At 57.8% G+C, this 20,407-nt stretch overlaps 9 protein-coding genes across 9 annotated transcripts; 2 read left to right on the forward strand and 7 right to left on the reverse strand.

Annotated features, from left to right (window-relative positions):
* Nucleotides 1–444: 444 nt before the first annotated feature.
* MYCTH_2295293 (uncharacterized protein) lies at nucleotides 445–1,534 on the reverse strand. The gene has a single exon (XM_003658852.1). It carries the CDS (start codon nucleotides 1,378–1,380, stop codon nucleotides 886–888), a length of 495 nt encoding a protein of 164 aa, XP_003658900.1. The 5' UTR covers nucleotides 1,381–1,534; the 3' UTR covers nucleotides 445–885.
* A 726-nt stretch (nucleotides 1,535–2,260) lies between these two features.
* Nucleotides 2,261–4,185, forward strand: MYCTH_110298 (uncharacterized protein). Its single transcript, XM_003658853.1, has 3 exons — nucleotides 2,261–2,476; nucleotides 2,532–2,698; nucleotides 2,785–4,185. The coding sequence occupies exons 1-3, from the start codon at nucleotides 2,439–2,441 to the stop codon at nucleotides 3,969–3,971; spliced, it is 1,392 nt and encodes a 463-aa protein (XP_003658901.1). The 5' UTR covers nucleotides 2,261–2,438; the 3' UTR covers nucleotides 3,972–4,185.
* Nucleotides 4,186–4,354: 169 nt separating this feature from the next.
* Nucleotides 4,355–5,553, reverse strand: MYCTH_105869 (uncharacterized protein; the record flags this gene model as incomplete). The annotated part of the gene is made up of 2 exons (XM_003658854.1): nucleotides 4,355–5,004; nucleotides 5,125–5,553. 2 exons carry the CDS (start codon nucleotides 5,551–5,553, stop codon nucleotides 4,531–4,533), a joined length of 903 nt encoding a protein of 300 aa, XP_003658902.1. The 3' UTR covers nucleotides 4,355–4,530.
* A 1,423-nt stretch (nucleotides 5,554–6,976) lies between these two features.
* MYCTH_2106471 (uncharacterized protein) lies at nucleotides 6,977–8,445 on the reverse strand (the record flags this gene model as incomplete). The annotated part of the gene is made up of 2 exons (XM_003658855.1): nucleotides 6,977–7,604; nucleotides 7,724–8,445. The coding sequence occupies 2 exons, from the start codon at nucleotides 8,443–8,445 to the stop codon at nucleotides 6,977–6,979; spliced, it is 1,350 nt and encodes a 449-aa protein (XP_003658903.1).
* Nucleotides 8,446–8,940: 495 nt separating this feature from the next.
* Nucleotides 8,941–10,512, reverse strand: MYCTH_2295298 (uncharacterized protein). Its single transcript, XM_003658856.1, has 4 exons — nucleotides 10,391–10,512; nucleotides 9,901–10,256; nucleotides 9,417–9,798; nucleotides 8,941–9,331 (listed from the first exon to the last, which is right to left on the reverse strand). The coding sequence occupies exons 2-4, from the start codon at nucleotides 10,147–10,149 to the stop codon at nucleotides 9,045–9,047; spliced, it is 918 nt and encodes a 305-aa protein (XP_003658904.1). The 5' UTR covers nucleotides 10,150–10,256; nucleotides 10,391–10,512; the 3' UTR covers nucleotides 8,941–9,044.
* Nucleotides 10,513–11,028: 516 nt separating this feature from the next.
* Nucleotides 11,029–13,491, forward strand: MYCTH_2295301 (uncharacterized protein). The gene is made up of 6 exons (XM_003658857.1): nucleotides 11,029–11,842; nucleotides 11,913–12,213; nucleotides 12,333–12,728; nucleotides 12,798–12,905; nucleotides 12,983–13,041; nucleotides 13,136–13,491. Exons 1-6 carry the CDS (start codon nucleotides 11,210–11,212, stop codon nucleotides 13,217–13,219), a joined length of 1,581 nt encoding a protein of 526 aa, XP_003658905.1. The 5' UTR covers nucleotides 11,029–11,209; the 3' UTR covers nucleotides 13,220–13,491.
* A 373-nt stretch (nucleotides 13,492–13,864) lies between these two features.
* MYCTH_23848 (uncharacterized protein) lies at nucleotides 13,865–14,903 on the reverse strand (the record flags this gene model as incomplete). The annotated part of the gene is made up of 2 exons (XM_003658858.1): nucleotides 13,865–14,478; nucleotides 14,579–14,903. Coding segments are annotated over 2 exons (939 nt in total), but the record flags the coding sequence as incomplete, so codon positions are not given.
* Nucleotides 14,904–16,298: 1,395 nt separating this feature from the next.
* Nucleotides 16,299–17,385, reverse strand: MYCTH_2295307 (uncharacterized protein). Its single transcript, XM_003658859.1, has 3 exons — nucleotides 17,227–17,385; nucleotides 17,053–17,138; nucleotides 16,299–16,981 (listed from the first exon to the last, which is right to left on the reverse strand). The coding sequence occupies exons 1-3, from the start codon at nucleotides 17,251–17,253 to the stop codon at nucleotides 16,477–16,479; spliced, it is 618 nt and encodes a 205-aa protein (XP_003658907.1). The 5' UTR covers nucleotides 17,254–17,385; the 3' UTR covers nucleotides 16,299–16,476.
* Nucleotides 17,386–18,594: 1,209 nt separating this feature from the next.
* MYCTH_2295309 (uncharacterized protein) lies at nucleotides 18,595–20,231 on the reverse strand. The gene has a single exon (XM_003658860.1). It carries the CDS (start codon nucleotides 20,145–20,147, stop codon nucleotides 18,684–18,686), a length of 1,464 nt encoding a protein of 487 aa, XP_003658908.1. The 5' UTR covers nucleotides 20,148–20,231; the 3' UTR covers nucleotides 18,595–18,683.
* Between the last annotated feature and the right edge of the window lie 176 nt (nucleotides 20,232–20,407).

Genomic DNA, 20,407 nt, shown 5'->3' on the forward strand with positions numbered 1-20,407 from the left:
CGGCGGAGGAGGTCGCCCCCGCCGCAGCCCAGGTGGAGGAGGATAAGGGTGCGCAGCCCCAGGACACCGAGGCGGCGGCGGCTGATGAGAATCAGGTTGCCAAGGAGCCCGAGGCCGAGCTAGCGGCTGTCGCCGAGGAACCGGCCAACGCTGACCATGCGGACGAGGTGGCGGCTGCCGCTCCAGAGGAGAAAGCAGCTGCCTCTTCTGCGGGAGATGCGGAGCCAGCGACGGCTGAAAAGCAAGACCCCCCCGAGACGGCGGCTGCGTAGGTGAAACATCGGTTTCAGCCAGTCAGTCCTACAGGCTGCCAGTGGCAGGCTAGAACACACTTTCTTGGGTTTTATTTTCCCTTTTTTCGATCTCCTTTTTGGTGTGTTGTTTTTGCAGCGTTCCGTAGCCTTTTTTTTTATTTAATTCTTCTCTTCGTTCCGCTTCACTAGGGGGGGCATAGCGTTTGTTGAAGGGACGAAATCCATGATACCTGGTGGGAAAATGACAGGTTTTGTAAGCAGGGAGTTGGCGAGGGAGCATGTAAGGTAGAATAGCTGGCCACCAGGCAGGCGTTTGAGCGTTCGAGGAATTGAAATTTTGTCCACAAGAAACGACTCTAAAAATGAAGAGATATATAGTACATTCGGCTGTGAGTTTCAGGCTTCCCAGCACTGCGAAGTGCTGCCAAACTGCCTTGGCATTGCCGTTTGCTCTGCACTCTGGTATGTTCCATCCATTGCCCACTGGACCGGAACTGACAGCTCCTCGCCTGCCCGCTTGTAACCTACGGATAAAGACCCGTCGATTCCCTCCCCCCCGCTGCACCTCCATATACACAACTTCAACAGTTCTCCCCCCCCCCCCCCCCTCTTCTCCGGGCAAATGGGGCGTTCATGAAACCCGGCAGAGCACCAGCCCTCCCGTTTTCCTCGCAAGGGCTTCCCGGACTTCGAGGACGCCGCGGTCGGTGCTCAGGAACAAGGTCTCGCCCAGGGTCAGACCCTTGACCTGGCCGACGCTGAAGCCGCGCGAGACCTTCTCGAGCTCGGGCACGGTGGCGGTGACGAGCCGGCTCGGCTTGCTGATGGGCTTGATGTTGCGCAGCACCGGCTCGTTGTTCCAGTACTTGAGCCCGACCCACAGCCGCCGCGTGGCCACGTTGGCCGACGTGACCGGCTCCTCCTCGGCCTCCTCGGCCGCCCGCGGCAAGCCGGGCTCGGGCGGGCGCGGGCCCCCGCGCGTGACGGACGCGAGCAGGCCGGCCCGGTGCATCGCCAGGACCAGGCGGAGGTTGTACTTTGTGTTGGGGATCGACGTCAGCCCGAACCGGGCCCGCGACGCGTTCTGCAGGTGGATGCACGCGTTGACGACCGAGGCGATGCCCATCTTTTAAAATGAGACGGCGACGGCTCTTGTTGTATGTTATTGTTCCTTTCCTCCCCGCCGAGAGTTGGTCTTGTTAGGAGTGGTGTGTAAAGATCTCTCTCGGATCTTTTTTTCGGAGGCAACGGGCCTCGTAAGAAGTGGTTCGTTTTTGGTGCCGGTCGCCTTCCTTCTTCTTCCTTGGTCGGAAAGGACGGTTCGATCGATAAAACTTCGGATCGAGGTTTTGCGCTGCGAGAAGCGGGTGGTGTTTCTTTCTTTCTTTTTTTTTTCTTTTCTTTTCTTACCCACTTGGTTCCCGCGGTCAGATGGAGATAAGGTTAGTTGGGAGGCCGGGCTGACTGAGGCAGCGTGGGCTATTCGCGATGCCAATTGCGGTGCTGCCCCGGGGCGTCTTGATTCCTTGTCCTCGTCGTCGTCCTCGGATCCTCAATTTCGCGGTCGCGATAAATTTCAATGGGTCCGACACGGCTTTGCAGCTGGATTCGGCTCCTTCCGTCGGGCGGCCGAAATGCAGCACCAGCAGGGGTCGCAGCGACCTTTGAAAGGGCCCGTGCTCTGCCGTTACCCTCCATGCCCGCCCGCCCAGGTCCATGCGGCTTCGTCCGAACTCGATTGGCTCATTCTCATCCCACACTTAAGCGCCCGGCGGAACACTCCATGTCAACCACCACACAGCTTCAAGCTCCCGAGCGCCGGCTCAATGGCCAGGGGGAGGAGGGATCATCAGGGCATGCGAAAGCTGATTTGCTGACGGAGTGCCACGGGCAGCGCGGGGCACGTCCATGAGCCAAGTGACGGCTTCTGCAGCACGGGCAGCTTTCCTGTGGTCACACATGCATCTCGTCGTCTGCGTGATTCCGTCGCGATTGAAGGATATCGGCTTTCTTTCTTTCTTTCTTCTTCTTTTACTCTCTTTTCTCTCATGTGCCTGTCTCACTTCCTTAACCCAGCAAATTGAAACCTGGGTGTACCCTCGTAAACCCGTTTCTCAGGACCAAGCAACACCTGTTTCCCGACTCGCCCTCGCCCTCTCCGACTTATAGTACGCCAGCCGCAAGATGGCCGCCCGGCCGGGAGAGGAGAACGTAGCCACGCTGTGAGTGCCGATAGCACGACCGCAGGGCAGGGCAAGCCAGTCTGACCGCCGAAAGCTACGGAGACATACACTACTTCTACGGACCGCAAACTGATAAGCCGCCCCATCACCGGTTCGACAAGGGCTCCTACGTCTACCTCTTTGAGGATGCGAACCAAGGGCGCGCCCGGCTTGAGATTGCCAACCAGCCCGGCACCGAGGACCAGGACGCATTCGATGGCTGTAAGCGCCGCCGTTCTTCTCTCGAAGAGGGAGAGAGCACCTCAATCTCGAAATTGGCAATGCGCTGATTGGGGTGAACGCCTCAGATCTCGACAGAGTGCACCTCCGCTACTCGTACAGGCACACCTGCCTCGTGACGCTTACCGTGGGCGAGGTCGAGGGCACTGAGGAATGGCATCTGCCGACCTATGACCCCCACAACCAGAATAAATACCACTACAAGCTCCACTCGCTGGATATTTACTTCTGGAAGCCCCAGGACGCCGTCCAATTCGTCAACGGGATCCGGCGCGTGCTGCCACCGGAGCAGTGTGAGGTCCTGGATGAGCCCGGTCCGCCGCCGCGCCAGTCGGCCGACGTGAGCTCCGTGGTGCAGAAACTCGAGCAGGCCGCCATCTCCGAGTCCAACTCCGTCCAGGCTACGCCGGCCGGCCTGCAGCCCGGAGCGCCGTCTGGAGCACCGTCTGGAGCACCGTCCTTCCCCGGTCCTCCGGCCGTGGCCGTCACTAGCTCGGGAGAGTCGACATCAGCTGCGCCGCCTCGGCAGTTCGCGCCCGTTGCCTACAACCCGGCGGCCCCGCCGCCCCCCGAGGAGATTCGCCATCGTGAGAAGACGCCGCCGCCCGAAGATGGCGCCCCCAACCCCCTGCAGCAGACCTTGGCCTACGATGCTACCACGCCGTTCTCGCCGGGCCTCGCCCCGAGCGCTCTCGGCCCGAGCAGTCATGGCCCGCTCAGTCCCGGAGTCCCGCCCCCAAACATCCAACACCCGCCGGGCGCCCCGACCTTTCCCGCCCCGCCGCAACACAGCGTCACCTCGCCCGGGTTTGCGCCGCAGGGGTTCGGCTCCCTCGGCGGGCAAGCAGCTGCCATTTCTCAAACGCTGCCGCCCGTACACCCGGGCGTATCCCGCGCCGCGACGATGCCAGCTCACGGCGTAGGCGCTCCGCTCGCGAGCCCCGGCCTGGCGAGTCCGTATCTCGTCAACTCGTTCCCCAACCACGCCCAATACGTGCCCGGGGTCACCCACCATACGCCGACGCCACCTGCGGCGGGAGTCGGGGTGCCTCCCCCTCCTCCCCCTCCTCCTCCTGCTGCTGCTGCTGGTGCAGGACAGGTGCAGAACGAGTATGCCGTGCACCAGCAGTTTTATATCCCCGAGAACCAGTACAAGCCAAAGCAGGAAACCAGGGGCAAACTAGAGGAGAACGCGGCAAAGCTGGAAAGGGGTGTTACCGGAATGTTGAAAAAGTTCGAGAAGCGCTTTGGTTGAGACGGGAGTGATAGTCTAGACACTCTAGGTGCGGTGATGGTTCGTTTTTGTTTCATTTCATTTTCATGGCAGGGAATCGCGCATTACCCGCTGAGCTGTAGTTTCAATGATCATTGCGAATCTTGGAAAGGGGGGGGGGGGTCTGGTCCATTCGGAGAAGACCGTAAAGTGAGCGAACTTTGCAGTTCCGTCTTCTATCGAGAGTCTTTTACGGAAATATCCTGTTCTTGCCCCGATAACTCCGTAAACATGCAATCGACCGTTCCCGGCATTGGTAGTTCAGTGGACGTCTCATCGAGATGTCGTGAATCCCCAAAGTTACGCCTGTCGGCCCAGCCAGAGCGCGACTCGGGTTCGAACAAAACGGCGGCCGCCGAGCTAGTTCCCAGGCTCGCCCTGTTGGGGCCCTGGAACCCTCGCCGCCCGTACCTGAACCTGGCATTCCGCATGGCGGCTGCTGATGCGCACAGGTGGGTGCTTTTTGAAGAGACATTTTTGTCTCTTCTAATGTTTGGCGACCAGCGCCTAGCAACTCATCCCAAACAACTGCCGCCCGGGCTCACCAAGCCAACGCCTCTCTCCCCCGCACGGCCGGCTGCGGTTGTTGCTGCCCGGCCCTTTCCCTCCCCATCCTCCCCTCCCGTCCCCTCTCATATTCCTCTTCGTCGTCGTCCTCCCCCCCCACTCTCCTGACCCTCGCATCCCCGGCATCGTCCTTAAGCACCTCCCAGTCCACCCCATACCTCGCCGCCTCCGCCCTGACGATCCGGCTCCACTTCCTCAGCAGCGGATGTGCCTCAGCCACGTCCGGGAAGACCGCCTCCTCCTCCCCCTCCTGACGACTCATCCCATAATCGCCACTACCACCACCGCTGCCACCACCACCACCACTATCACCGGTGACCTGATACCGCCAGGTCCCGTCGGGGCCCCAGTACTGCCCGTCAAAGACGCCCGCGACGCCGAGCTCGCGCCTGGCCTCGCCCAGGACGGCCTCGAGCCGGCGGGCCTCGTCGTAGAGCACGCCGCGCCACTCTGATGATGACGACGACGATGACGACGGCGACGACGACGAGGAGGAGGACGCAGCAGCAGCAGTTGGCGGGAGCGAGAGCGAGTGCAGGCCGAGGGCGGCGGCCAGGCCCTCGAGCACGCCGAGCAGCTGGCCGGCGCGGGCGCCCAGGTGCGCGCCCAGTGGGTACCCCTCGTCGAAGCCCTGCTGGGCGGTGCGCGCCTTGGCCAGGGCGATGCCGTCGCGGTACCCGGCCGTCTGGTGGGCCCGCGCCAGGCGCGGCACGTCGCTCACCACCAGGTCGAGGGCGGCCTGGTGGGGGGTGAGGGGATGTTGTTGGTAGGGGTAAGGGTGCTGCTGGTGGGCTGCTGGGTCATAATGATAATAATGTTGGTGGTCGTAGTCGGAACCCCCCCAGACGTCGTCTAGGCTATTGTTGCTGTTTCCATCGGTCCCGGCCGGGTGCGCCGTGGGGATGTCGTCGAGTGGGTGGCCGCCGCCACCACCACCACCACCACCACCAACACCACCACCACCACTACCGGAGACGGCCGGATTGTGCGAGGTCATTGTGTGGAAAATGTCCAGGTCCCTGTCTTGAGAGGCCGCGTTGCGGAGGAGCATATTGCATGCTGGCTCCGAGTAAGATAAATGAGAAACCAAGGCCGTTGGCGCTCACTGTTGGTTCACTTTGTTGAGAGGGACCCGGTTGGTTGGTTGTTGGAGAGAGAAGATGCGAAACTCTCTTGGTTTTGCAAACCCGTGTGTGAAAAGCTCGATTGAGGTGAATTACAAAGCAACAACCCTAACCCTGGGTAACTCCGGGAAGTCTGGCCACCAACAGCCAATATACCCATCAATCCTCGCAATCCCACTTGCTCTATTTTTCCGGTATCAGCACAGAAACCAAGTAGACAAGCGTCCAAGAATGGACGTACCAGCCTCACGTAGACTATTTAGCTATCATGTGGGTTGACAGGGGCTTCATGTGCACTGCTCGAAAAGGGAACAACAATCGAGCCACCCAGAGCGCGTTTGCAAGTCCGTAGGCACACCAACTTCAGATGATTCAAGCCCACACAAAACCCACAGCGCCAGTGCTACTTCCTGTCGTTCCAGTTCGCTCCTGTCTTCGTTCAAATATATGTTCGAGGCTCACTCCCACGTCCAATTCTTTAGCTGATGCCGGCGGCGGTATAGCAGAGAATTACTGAAGACGCCGAGGCCAGCGCGGATGACCGCGCTACTTGTCGAGGCACGCTCTGGCGTATCCTCTTTGCCGAGACGTGTTTCTCGTATGCCTGGGAGCTCGACAGGGGGCTATAGGATACCCTGGTTCGCTTCGAACTGGTCTCGCTGAAGCTCGACATGAAGCTTATAGCGCAGCTTATAGCCGGCCCGGCACCAAGAGATGTAGACTCCTGCCTAGGCTCCTCATCCTCCACACACAGGTATAGTAAAAGAGCCGGCTCCTCGTCGACGTCCCCAGATACAGCGTAGTCCTCGGCGCTGACAGCTTACAGTCCGAGCTAGTCCTCGTAATCTACAAATTCATCAGTCGACTCTTCATCTGGAGGAGACGGCGGACTTGGGATCCGAACGCCAGGATTGTGGATTCGCCATGGGTGCTCATTCTTCGAATTACGTGAGCCTTCCAGCTTATTACACGAGCCCCCCTCACCATGCAGCCAGCCCAGGCGCTCCCGCTGGCCTAGCCCACTTGATAGAAGATGGTTTCCAATAGATGGAAGATGGTTCCAATTGATGGAAAAGTTGGTAAGTTGTAAATAGTTCAAAAGAGCGATGTCTCCTTCCTACGTTTACTGGCCCTGTTGGCTCTGTATAAGTAGAGGATAGGAACAAAGAACCCTCCGTTTGCCAGCCCGTTTGCCAGATCCACAGGGCTTATCTAACCGTACATGACAAACGCGTCCGCAGACAAACGAACTGTATCACCACTGCAGCATTCTCAACAGAGGCCCCGACCTGCGCGCTATTCAAAGCAAAACAAGCTCGTGGGTGTCCCGTACCATGGGGTGAACGAGACTTCAGAGCTTTCCACCGGTCCGTAGCAGGAGTCCTCACGGCGGATATATTTTGATCCCAGGGTAAGCTGCTGGTCCTTTGACTCGGCCGGGCATATGCCAAACGGGCCATTCTTTCCTTTCCTCTGGAAGGTGAAAGCGCAATGCTTCTGAAGCGTCGGGGAGAGGAGGACGCGATTCCGGACCGTATCCAGCAAAACCCATTGATCTTGGCTCTCTTCCCCGGCCGCTGGGGTATTAGGGGTATCTGACGGTCTGTGGAGGCGGAAAACAAAAGTCGCCGGGTTCTTCGAAACTATATTCGAACCATCCGGGACGAGTCTGCGACCGAATGGGAGGGTGTCCAAGACGGTGTCGAGCCCGTCAGCCCCGAGTCGCACACGCGCAGGATCCTTGGACGAGGAGGAGAAACTGAGGTATAGGCCTTCGGCGGAGAACGGATGGGCGGTGGCGACCTTGAGTTTCTTGGAGCGGACCGCTGTACCTGTCCAGTTAAATAGCCTTTCTAGGATGTCCAGGTCGAGCCTGACCCCTTGGCTGACGTTTGGCGCGTTTGCCCTATCTTCGCCGGTTGTACTGTTAATGAAGAATTGATGGATTAATCGACCCACGTCAGTGACTCTGCATGTTGTTCTTGCCCGTTTGACTCTTGTAGGCCCCTTAGTTACTCTCCACTACGCTTGGATTCCACTCACTGGATGCCCACGACGGTTAACTCGTCGTCACAAACAGCCCAGACGGGCGAGCCGCTCATGCCTGGCTCAGTCCGAACTTTGTAGCTCAGCCGCTTCAGACCGGTCGGCCACCCTTTCTCGGCACTGTAACGGAGTGCCCCTTTTCTGTTGGAAGGAGTGTTGCGGATGCTGTATCCCGATACCCAGATTCTGGCGGCCATGAACTTTTGGAGCGAGCCTTCACCCCCACTGCGCGGCGGGTTGGCGGCAAAGGCCAAGTTGAACTGAAAACCTTTCCACGTCTTCTTCTTGCTCATGTCTTTGGGCTTGAATATGACCGCCCAGTCGAAGGCCGAGCCGGTTTCGTTCGGCTTGTCCGCGTATTCGGGGCATATCTTTACGTTGTCCTCAGGGACTGGCCACCCTTTCTCGTCGTCATCCCCCGAAAACACCCTGAGGTTTTTGCTCTTTTCCTTGTTCTGACTGATGAGGTTATGCCCGGCGGTGAGAATGACGTCGACGTCAGCACCTTGGTACTTCGCATTAGGAATGTCGATGTAGAAGCCAGTCCCGTAGTTCGTAGCCGCTGCCGTTGGAGATGATTGTGGGTCAGAATGGAACAGCATGGGGGAGAGCAAAAGCCCAGATGGCAAGGAAAAATTGCTCACCGGATGTTTCAGTCTGGAATTGAAGTTGTACCACGAGGGGCATCCATGGAGCTGGCGCAGAGAGCCGCTCGGCATTGTGGTAGGATGATTTCGGTGGGCCCGTATAGTCGCTGTGCCAGAGTTCCGGGGGCAAGATAAAGGAATCCAAGTCCGAATCAGATTCACTGCTCATTCTGAGAGATGGGCAACCCGCCCTAGGGATCAGGAGTTGATGGTTGTGGACTTGCTTTTGCTAGTCAGCTGGTGATGAAGTGAAGGAAGCATGGACGTAGGCGGGTTCAGATCGCTGGCACCGTTGGTTCGTTTCGGTTCGGGGACGAGCATGCTTTTGTCGAGCTCAACTACCTGGATATTTAAGGTGCCGACTACCTAAGGTACACCATTGGGCAGCGTCGGGCACTAATTTCATGCCATGCAAAGGAAGAGGAGGCTTACGGCAGAGGCTACAACTTACTCTCGGTGATTGCACTTTCTTGCAGGAATCACCTGTTGTTTACGTCTCCTCTCGCGTGTTGTACAGGTATCCTAAGATAGGACATCTACGCTTGAAGCTCACACTAACCAAGAGGAGTCGTATCTGAGCTAGTTATGTCTGAGACGTAAGCCAACTATATAGAGTGTATATTAAGAATGAGATCGAGCCCAGCCCAAGAGTCTCGCCTGGGTGACTCTGGTTAAGCCAGGTAGCCAGGATCGGAGCCAGGATCTGCTCCCAGAACTAGGCGAAATGAGAGGAACCTCCAGTTGATCTCGAAGCTCCAGCCCCGCTCCGCCCTACTCTCGCCCACAAAGCGGTCGCCGTCGATTCTCCCTATCTCAACCCGATCGCCGCCCGACGAAAGCAGGAAGAGCTTATGGTCACGGGTGGCGACGTAGATGTTGTAGGATCCATCGGGCCCTGTGGGGACGACGGTGAAGCGCGAGATTCCGCCGGAGAATAGAGAGTTCTTCACAATGTCTCCTTGTTTCGTTAGCCCAAACAGCGTCAGTCCCAGCACACATCTTACCAGCGTTCTGATTATTTCTTCGGGAAAAGGAATACTTACTGGTCCACTCCCTTTTGACAAAGTCACTATAGGTATGGCAGATCTCCCCTTTCTCTGTGGCGAAGAACAAGTTCAGCCTGTCCACGCTCTTCGGGTCGGCGAGGGCTACGTGGGCTGCTCCCGGGGGCACATCAGCCGAGACCACCCCCACGGTGCTCCAACGGCCCTCGCGTCTCGCCAGCGCCACCGTTTCCAGTTTCGGGTTCTGGTAAACCACCCATAGTTCATCGTGCGAGCCCGTGGCCCCGCTCAGCTGAGACTCCGAATGGACCGTCATGGGTGCCTCGAGCCCGTTCATCTCGAGCTCGTCCCAGAACTCCTCCTCGTCGTCCCAAGCGGTGCAGCGAAGATGGTCCGACTTGTCGACGTAAAACACTAGCCGCTGATTAGATGATTTGGCGGCGCGGCGACAGGTCAGAAAGTGATAGCACCGTCCGAGTCATCGAGCAAGTCAACGTTGCCCGAATTTGGTTTTCGATCTTACCTCATGTTCCCCATCGGCTTCCCCAAAAACGGATGAAGCACCCGGCGCAACCAGGTAAAGCGCCGGACTGGTTTCTTTGGCATCCAGGGTAACTGCCGTTCCCATATCCTCCGCCCCGTTGACGGTTACCGAAGCCTGGCAGAGATTCGGCCCGCTCCTTCGAATGATGTAGTAATCATCGGCCCCCTCTCCCGAGGCGAATGCAAGAGAAGTAAGGCACTTCACCAACTGGTTGACGGCGGCGCTCATGGTAACGGCGGCTGCTTTCTCTTGATGTTCTGGGAGACAGGGCGACAGGGCTTGGAAAAAGGAAGGAAATTGATGGAAACGGGGAAGGCGGTTCGGCTTTGCCTCGACTGTGATTATCAATTATTATTAGACAACATCTCCAAGTGCCTTCGGCACTTGAGAACAATCAATCAACCATCTTTTATCACCACTTCTGAGGCTCATACGAGAGTTCCAGGAGTGCCGCCCACGGCGCGCTTACCGCTGTGGTGTCGTATACGATTGCAGCCTTGGGAGCTGTAGCACTGGGTCAAACGAGTCCAACCTATCATTCTCTGCCTTCCCAGCTGGTGCTGCGCAAGAAGAGGGCAGCGTGACTTTGTGCGTTTCGTCATACATAATTAGGATTTGACGTTTGCTTCCCCCCCAATACCTATTCAGGTGGAAGAGAAAAACACGCTAATCCGCAGACACAGCAACTCTTAGTTCAGGCAGCACTGCATTTCATCCTGCAGTCGTCCGGCCCGAATGTGCAAGAGGCTGAGAGTTGATCGACCCTTTTTTGGCGGGTGACGGGACGTAATTGGAGAGCCTGGTGCCAACCTCTGCAGTTCACACGGCATTTCAGCTAGCCACGGCATGCAGTTTCTGTTTTCCTGCTCCTCGCTAACCTCAAGGATACCGATTCCCAAGTCTCAACAGCAACATCCCGAGTGCGCCGGCATCATGAGCCGGTGAGGAAGTGTTTCTACACAGAAGGCTAATAATTGATCGACCTTCCTTTTCGGGTGGTGGGACTTTATTGGAGAGCCTAGTGCCGAACTCTGCGCGTGACACCTCAGCTGGTCACGGCGTGCAGCTTCTGTTTTCCTGCTCCTTGCTCGACCGCATAATGCGGCTCTGCTCCCCTGGGTACGTCCGAGTCCCAAGTCTTAACGGCAACGGCACGAGTGCGTAGCCATCAACCGCCGGTAAGGTAGTGTCTGCCTGTAACTAGTTGTTAAATTACCTTATTAGCTCGTGTTTCTCGTCTTCTTCATCCAGCAGCAATCGGATCTCCCACCCGTCACTGACCATCATCATGGCTTCCATACACGAGCTCGCTCGAGATGGAACTCTCACCAAAGCCCAAGCCCGGGAGGCAAGGAAATCCATCAACCAGCCGGATGCGAGCGGCATCCCCCCCCTTACCCCGGCATCGAGACATGGACACCTCGAAGCCGTGAAGATTCTCCTCGATGAGGGGGCAAACCCCAACCTGAAAGACAGGAATGGGGCTACGGCGCTCAACATTGCCGCGCACTACGCGCCCAAGAACCAGGCCGCCATCATCCGCGCCCTCCTCAAGGCCCGTGCCTCCGTGGATGCCACCGACCCGAAGCTGGGCAACAATACCCCGCTGATGACCGTGATCGTCCAGACCCGCAACTTGGACTCGATATCCGAGTTGATCAACAAGGGTGCCTCGTTGTCGGCCAAGAACAACGCCGGAGAGACCGCTGAGGACCTCGCCAAGAGTGATGCTGTAGTCCTTGCAGCTCTGCGGAGCAAAACAGGCGGAAGAAATCTGCTCTCCAGGGTGGCAAGGAAGTTCACCAAGACTGTGTTGACCGCCCTGAGCCTGTTGAATGAGCCTCTCAAGTCCGGTGTCCGTTTTCTGACGTGGATGTACAATTATACGCCACAGATTCGCTCCCGCCCAAGGACCAGTACAGTATGAATGTTCATGTCTCCTGTTGGGCAAAGCCGTCTGAGAAACTAGCTAACCAGCCATTCATGGTCAGCCGCCCGCCCTAACATCAGGGGAGACACCCAGGGAGGCGCCACAGGAGGCGCCGGAAGAGACACCAGAGGAGACACCAGAGGCAAAGCGAGAGAGGGAGATCAATAAACAGTTGGATCAGCTGTCTAACGAAATCAAGGAGTCCAACCTGAGCAAATTCACCGGCATGGACGACCGTTTCTTTGATACGCTGGTCGAGAAAACCAAGGCCCTTCGGAAGGATATCAACACTGACCTTGGCCGGCCTGAAAACCTGTCCGATATGATCAACTTGGCATTGTACAAGCCTGTGCTCTACTGCGGTAAGTACTCAAACGAGAAAGCATCCTGCTCAGACACCGGAAAATATAATAAAAAAAAGAAAATAAAACTGTACCTACGGACAGTCATGGGAGCGTCTCTGGCTAATGATGGCGTGCAGACGATAGTGGATCCATGAGGGGGGCCGGATACGAGTGTCAGAGGAAGATGGTCAAGCGCATCTGCAGTGTTACGACCAAGCTCGTGCCGGAAGGCGTCGGGGTGGATCTGCACCTCATTAACCATTCTCAGGACTACGTCGACCTGCGCGAGGAGGAGATCGATAAGAAACTCGGCGCAATCAGTCCCAACGGTGGCACGAAGCTCGGCACGAATCTGGAGAAAAAGATACTGCACCCGTTCGTGTACAAACCCTTGGAGTCGGGGGGTCTGAAAAGACCGCTTCTGATTTCCATCATCACCGACGGCGATCCTACCGAGGAGCATCGCGACACGCTAAAGAATGCCATTCTCAACTGTAAAGAGAGGCTGGACAAATACAATTACCCCAGCTATGGTACATTGCCCCATCCACCTTTTTGCACAAAAGTGTGAATGTTGTTTTCCCTGCTCATGATGAGAACAGCTGTCGTGTTCCAGATAAGTCAGATCGGAGACTCGGAAGCTGCCAAAAGTTTTCTCCTCGGGCTGAGGAATGACGACGAGTTGAGCGACACACTCATGGTCACCACTGGTAAATAATAATCAGTGTTCCCCGACCGGAAGAAGCGAACAACGTGTGAGGTATTAACTCGGTTTCCAAACTCGCAGACCGACTCGATGATATTTTCGAGACCCAGCGCAACAACGAAAGGGCATTGGAAGTATGGGTGAGTGTTCCCCCGGACCAAGGGAGAGAGAACAAGAGAAGGGGCCACTAGGCCCCCCTGGAGAGCCCTGAGCTACTAATGACGCTCCCCTCAGCTGCTCAAGACACTTGTGGAGCCCATCTATCGCTGGGGGCCGGATTTTGTTAAGAAACAACGGCGCGAGAGGAGAGAAGAATGAAGCGACACAAATAACGAAGGAATCCAGGCTATGTGGAAAGAAATTGCCAATCTCCGGTCAATCTGCGTAGCTATCAAACGTCTTCCGATCAATGAGAGGGAGCCAGGTGGTGGTGCTGTTCTCATAACTACCGCCTCCTGGAAATCACTACACGACCAGAACCGTACCAAAACACTACACCTTGCCGTTTTCTTACCTAGGTGCCTCACGATCCCCTGACTCGACGTAGTCCCAAATCCTCAAGACGGTGTCCTGCACCAAGTACGTCGTGGCCAGGGAGTTTTGGTTGGCGTAGAGGAATGCGACGGCCCGCGCCGCCGCGAGCCGCTCGCGCGGGTCCCTCCGGTCGTCGTCACGGACGGCTTTGGCACTGTCAATGCTGTACCCGCCGAACAGCTGGTTCTGGTGCGCCGCCGCCACCCAGTTGCTAATCGTCTTCGGGAGGCCGTGCTTCCGCAAGAACTCGTGGAAGAGCGGCAGACGCTGGGTGGAGAAATGGAGCTTCGTGTTCGACATGGCGGTGCCCAGTTTCCTCAGGTCCTCGCGGAAGCCGACCGGGTCGGCGGCAAAGGCGCGCTGGACCGCGTCGAGCGGGACGGTACCGAGGACGCAGTGGGCGCCGTGGGGGCCCGCGCCGGGGCCGGCCGCCTTCTCCACGTAGGTGAGCAGGTCCTTGGCGTAGGCGGCCGCGGCGAGGGCCGCGTATGGCTGCCACTGCTTGTTCTTGTGGCTATCGGCGTAGTCGCAGACGCCCCGCACCACCAGCGCCGGTAGCGTTTCCATCACGCCCCCCGCCTCCATCTCCACGCACAGGATACCTTCCTCGCGGCTCAACCGGTCGCGCTCCCGCGCGGACCGTAGGACGTGGTCGCCCGTGCCGATCGTGCCATACCAGATCTTGGGGGAATCTGCCGCCGCACTTCTACCGCCGCCCACTTGTGCCCGCTGCTGCCTGCTCAGGACGTGGTCGTTGCTACAATTCTTGCAGTCGGGTTCTCCAGACGGGTGCGGGTAGTCGGATCGGAATAGGCGATCGCTCTCTGGCGGGGGCCGTTTAAAATACCCCGGATCCGAGTAGTCCTCGGAACTGGCCATCGCCGCGCTCATGTATTCGTCCATTGCCCTGGTCCGCTTTGTGCGGTGGTCGCTCTTGAGCGACTGGATTGCGGAGAGAAGTTCACCGTGAACCTTGTTGAGGTGGGAGAAGATCTTGAATCCGCCATCGGTATTCTTGCCCGCGTCGACTTTCACGACTCCGCCTAAATAATCACTCAACACCCGCGTCGCTCCGTGTCAGTAGACCATTCCAAAATCAGAAAGGTGAGGAGAGCACGGCTGTGGCCGGACAGAGACACATACCCCGGTTCCCCTTCGGCTCACTGACGACCACGTCGCCGAGACGGACGTCCTTGTCCTTATCTTTGGGGTCGGGGCAGCCCCCGGCGACCCCAACAAGGAGACAGAACCGAACGTTTGGGAACTCGTATTTGATACTGAGTGCGGCCCTCGCGGCCTGGGCCGTACCCAGAAATCCGGCGGGAAAGCAACCGATCACGACGTTGTGACGGCCCATCCGGCCCAGGACGTACTTCTCCCCGGTGGCGGACGTCACGTCGTCGTATCGCGCATCTAGAAGCACCTTGGCCGCGTCGAATTCGCACGGGAGAATGCAGATCCAGGCTACTTCGACCGTGCCATTCCTGATTCGCGTAAGCTAATATATCGCCAGTCAAGCCCAGGAAGGGGTTTGGCGCATCATTAGTGGAAACCTTACAGTTTCTGGTCTCTCGCCATCTTGGTTTGGGAATGAGGGATCCGCTGTTAGCCGTTGTCAAGTTGTCATTAAACTAACCGACTGAGTAGATTTGCCTGCGTTTGGTGTTAATTAGCGCATTGAATCCTGTCCAAGTGCCGGGCTTGTGGAATAATCAGGTTAAAAGAAATTGCTACATGCCAGGTACTTACAACCTCATGCAAGCTAGCTCAACCCAACAGTTGTGCGTGCCTGCCCGACCAGCCTCGCGCACCAGTTTGGTAATGCAGAGCGCTGCCCGAACGTTGCTATGCATGCCTGTGATTTGCGATTAGCTTCCCCGCGGGTCCTAGTCACGTAATATCCGAGCCTGGCTTGGGTACAGCTAATACCTAATCTGGAGTGTGATACATGGATTGATTGGACCGAAGTATGAGGCGCTGGGTAGATGTCCGGCGCCATAACTTCTCAGTACCCGTCTCTCTTTTCCGTAGCTGTGTTCTTGTCCTCCTGCCGTTGGGGCACAGAGACTAGGCAATCTTGCATAGCTCCAACCCAGCAGCTACGGCCCTTGAGAACCCCTTTCGAAAGTAGGTAGGTCCGGACCCTCAAAAACACCTACAACACTGTTGGTGGGCGGCATATCTTCCCACGGATTATTGATGCTTTCGCTTGCTCATCGTCAGATAAGACAAAGTGAGGACAGAGGCACTCATCTGCGAAATTATCGTCACCGTCGCTGCCATCGACCTCGCTCCCATCCTCCTCATCACCCGGTTCCCTATCAGGAATTTCATTTTCCTTCTCCCTTTTCTCCTCGTTCTCTTCCCCGCTGTTCTGCGCCCCCGAATCTCCTTGGCTCCTACCTCCCTTGGCCGTCCCTTTTCCGTCTTTCCTCTGCCCCTTCTTCTTCTTCTTCTTCTTCTTCCTCCTCTCCACCACGCAGAGCCTCACGGCCTCGTGCTGCGCAAAGTTGCCCTCCACGTCCACCACGCCCACCGGCAGCAGGCCGGCCTTGCCCAGCAGCGCCTTGCTTAGAGCATGACGAAAGGCACTTGAAGAGAGTCTCGACGAGGGACAAAATAAAAATGAAGGAAGGTGGATACCATGACGCAACTTCTCAAGCTCATGCAGCTTCCAGACCCAGCTCCCAGTTTCAACTTTTGACAATCAAGTAACTTCTAGCCACTGGCTTCACTTCAATCACTTGATCGCCGATTGGAACACGGAGACTCGATGGGCCGTCTGTAGTAATCCATTTTCCATTTGCATTGTTCCACTATCTCACATTATCGTGCACTTGACGGGTAGTCCACAGGGGCCTTCCTTAGCCGACTCCTTCTTGGCAGGACCACGATCCTCCTTCGGCTCCTCCCTCTTCTTCGTGTCCGGCGTCGCAGCAGCCTGCGTTGGCACGGTGTTACCCGTGCTCTCCGCCAGGCCTCCTTCCGACCGCTTATTAGCACCGCCGGCCATGCCTTTCGTTTGCCCGCGTCAAGAGTGGTTACGCACCAACAGCCTTGGCGACCGTCTTGTAGAACCACTCGCCCTGGATGATGGCCAGCTCCTTCTCGGCCTCGCTCGGCTGGCGGCTGCCGTCGACGCCCGCGAAGGTACCGGCACCCCAGGCCGATCCACCGCGGACCGCCGACAAATCGGTCAGGATGCCGAAGGCCTTGGCGTAGCCGAGAGGGACGTAGATGATGCCGTGATGGGCCAACGTGCTCTGGACGGCTATGGCCGTCGACTCCTGACCACCACCCAGGCTGCCCGTCGAGATGAAGAGACCGGCATACTTGCCATGGAAGGCACCAGAGGTCCACAGCTTGCCTGTCTTATCCCAGAACGTCTTCCACTGCGCGGGGAAGTTGCCGTACCGCGTGGGGATGCCGAAGAGGAAGCCGTCGTACTGCTCCAGGACGCTGGGATCCTCGAGGACGGGGATGTCGGCTGCCTTGGGCGGGGCGTGCATCTTTTCCAGCACATCCTGAGAGAGCGTTTCGGGGACTCTGTCATTGAATCTGTCAGCATCTTGTCTTGAAAGGGTCATTATGCCATGCTTGCGTGCGACGAAACATACTGGTACACATCCGCCGTGCCGCCAGCCTTCTCAATACCAGCCTTCTCAGCCTCGGCCAACTGCCGGATGTGGCCGTACAACGAGTACTAATTAGCAGATCCTTCTGTTAGCTCTGCCGGCCCATTGCAACACGTCCTCTAGGAAGGGAAAAGAGGCCTCAGGGCTGGGACTTACATAGACAATAGCAATCTTCGGAGCCATTTTGTGCGACAGGAAGCTGGACGTCACAAACCTGGAATTGGGGGGTCTGGGTGATGGGCGGGGTTGTTTCGCTGAGGATGGGGAGCAAAAGAGCAATCATGACACAAACAGGCGGATTCCTCTACCGTCTTTATACCTGTAGCTCAGGTAGCAACATGCACATATAGGTAGGTATGTACATACCTAGGTTACCCGCTTACACAACGCACCGTCAGCCCAGGTCTGGGAAGCGACGTCCCGACCGCCCACTTTCCCCAAGTGCGGATCCTACCTGGCAAGCCTTACGGGGAACCTGCCAATGCAGCAGGCCCGATTCCGTTGCAACCAGCCGGGGCTTGCATTCGTCATGATCGGATAATCCATAGCAATCGCGGCGCGTCTCCAGGAGGGAGGGGCAACCCGGCCGTGTCAGGAGCCGGGCCCCCCTTTGCATGCAGACGCGCCGATACAGGGCTTGGCTTTTTTCACTGTTGCACAATGCCAATGACCCCAACTTGGAAGGTACCCATCCATATAGAGTTAACCCGAGCATGCGCAAGAACGGATTACTATGCAGTAAGAAGCCGGTGCACTCACTGCGTGCTCAAGGCCTACAAGCTCCTCGCAAGGGGGAACCGCCGTGGTAGGTACCTATGTACTGTTCAGACGATCTCGATCTGATGGACTCCCTGGTGGCGGGCTCCATCACCCCTCATTCCCGCTACCCCGCCAATGTCTGTTTGGCGCCAGGTTCTCGACTTTGTTGTCTAATGCTGAGTAAGGGCTTACCGCAGCAAGCATCGCAGTATCGATAGCAGGACAGACGGGCTTTCATCAGCGATGCACAATGGCGTCGACAAGCGTGTTACGCAGGGCAAGTATGTTGTTTGTTTAGAGTTTGCTGAGCTGGCGGATCCGCATTGGGTTCCTCCGATTGGAGTGCTGACCGAGACATTCGGATGGAAATCCGAGGGGCTTCTGGGCTGCACAGCAGAGGGCTTTTTACGGCCTGCTGAATGCATCATCGAAGGGGAAAATGGCGCTTCCTATCCTCATCAACCCTGCAATAACCTGGTGCGGCGTTGTTGTTCCTCCAGGGCTTCGTTGTTTGCATCGGGATACCGGTGTCGGCGCACCAGTTCCGCTTGATCGCCATGTGGCGTTGCTTGTTCCTGGGCGAACTCAACGAATCACTTTCGAAATACCAGCCAACTGCAGGCACGAAGCGCAACTTTGACGGGCAGAAACACCCCACAGCGAGAGAGAGATGCATCGAGCTGCTCTGCAGCACTCCGAACTCCGTCTGGCGCAGGTATCCGACTGACGAAATCACGAAGAAGAAAGCGCGCAGCTACATTTGAGTCAATTTATCTACCGGGGTCTAAAAAACAACCCTAATTATATGAACGCTAAGATGGCGCACCGGAGGACAGCGAGCACGGTCGCCCAGCTCAAGCCTTCCAGCCCCTCTTCCGCTTAAACACCAGGACCCTCGAGGTGCAGAACAAGGCCGTGGCCACGAGGAGCCCAAACGCGGAATATAACCTGGTACCCAACCACTCGGGATTCTCCTCGCTCCCCAGGATCGCCCCGGCAATCGGGGTCCCCACAAGGATCGCGATGCCCATGACCAGAAAGGCCATGCCCAATCGAGCACCCACGCGCCCCATATCCGGCGAGAGCCCGACAATGACGCTCGGCATGAGGCTGACCACGCCGCCAGAAAAGGCGCCGTAGAGCAGCGCGTAGACCACGGCCCCGCCGAGGTTACGGATGCCCAGCCAGCTAAACGCCAAGACGGCACAGACAAAGTTGCACACGATCATCAGGTTCATCGACCCGTAGCGGTCGGCCAGCGCGTTCGGGATGATGCGCCCCAAAACCGATCCGGCGTTGAGCAGCGTGACTAGGTAGGGGGCGAAGCTGTCGCTCGCGACGTGGCGCGAGGTCGCAAACAGCGTGATGTAAAAGAAGGTCACGTACAGCGTCAGGAAGGCGAAGACGCCGCCCACGACGTACAGCACGTACGGCACGTCGCGCAGGGCGCTCCGGTCGATGAGCGACCTCCGCCTCGCCGAGGGGGGCAGCCGCGTGCGCATGCAGGCGATGGGGATCGCCGACATGCCCAGCAGGATGAAGGCGATGGCGCGCGTCGCCCAGCCGAACCCGGCGCGCCGTTGCAGCCGGTCGAAGAGGATGGGGAAGACGACGCCGGCGACGGGCGAGCCGGCGCTCGACAGGCCGAGCGCTAGCGCCCGGTGCCGCAAGAAGTACTGGCTTATGATGGCCGCCGACGGCAGGAAGGTCATGCCCATGCCGATCCCCATCGCGATCCCCTGCGCCAGCATCACCTGCCAGTAGGCCGTGCACAGCGACGTCATGAACTGCCCGAGCACGATGAGGAACAGGCCCGTGATCAGCAGGTGCCGGAAGAAGCCGGCGTCGTAGAGCGGCCCGGCGAAGACGCCAACCACAAAGAGCAGGGCCGCCTGGGTCGACCCGATCCACGAGATTTCAGACGACGAGTGGTCCCTGAGCAGCTCCGCTTCGTAGTACGCCTGGAACACGCCGAATGTGTTGATGACGCCCCAAGTGTTGACCAGGATGGCTACTGACCCGACGACCTGCAGCCACGCCACAAGCCCTCCATCGGGTACCGTGTCCGCTGTGGGGGCGGCAGTAGTAGCAGCAGCAGTAGTATTAGCTGCACCCTCTGCTACTACCGCTTCTCCTCCTTCCGTCTTGGTGGCAGCTTCAGCGACATCTGGGCGAGCTGTGCCGGTGATACCGTTGGAAGTGGCTATCTTCGTCTTTTCATCGGTCGTGTTATCATCTGTTGGCGACTGGCCGATCAGCTCGCCATCGGTCTGGTCGGATTCGGAGATGTAGACATTTTTTTCCATTTCTTTCTCCATGGCGGCGGCCGCCGCGCTCGGGGGCCGGCTTGGCTCCCGGAGTGACGGCGGACCGGACGTGGTCGTGCTGTGCTGCTCCTAAATCCAACGTTGTCGAGGAGCCTCGGGCGGCAAGAGAAAGCGATGACGGGTAAGTTTGTCCACGGAGGCCCGGACTGTGTTATCTAGGCTATTGTCGCTGTTCTAGTAGCGAAAAAAAAATAGGCCTCTCCGTGTCCAGGGCTGAAGACACCGAAAGTGAGGCTACGTCTCGGGGGGTC

Source organism: Thermothelomyces thermophilus, chromosome 1 (genome assembly GCF_000226095.1).
Source record: "Thermothelomyces thermophilus ATCC 42464 chromosome 1, complete sequence".
NCBI lineage: Eukaryota > Fungi > Ascomycota > Sordariomycetes > Sordariales > Chaetomiaceae > Thermothelomyces > Thermothelomyces thermophilus.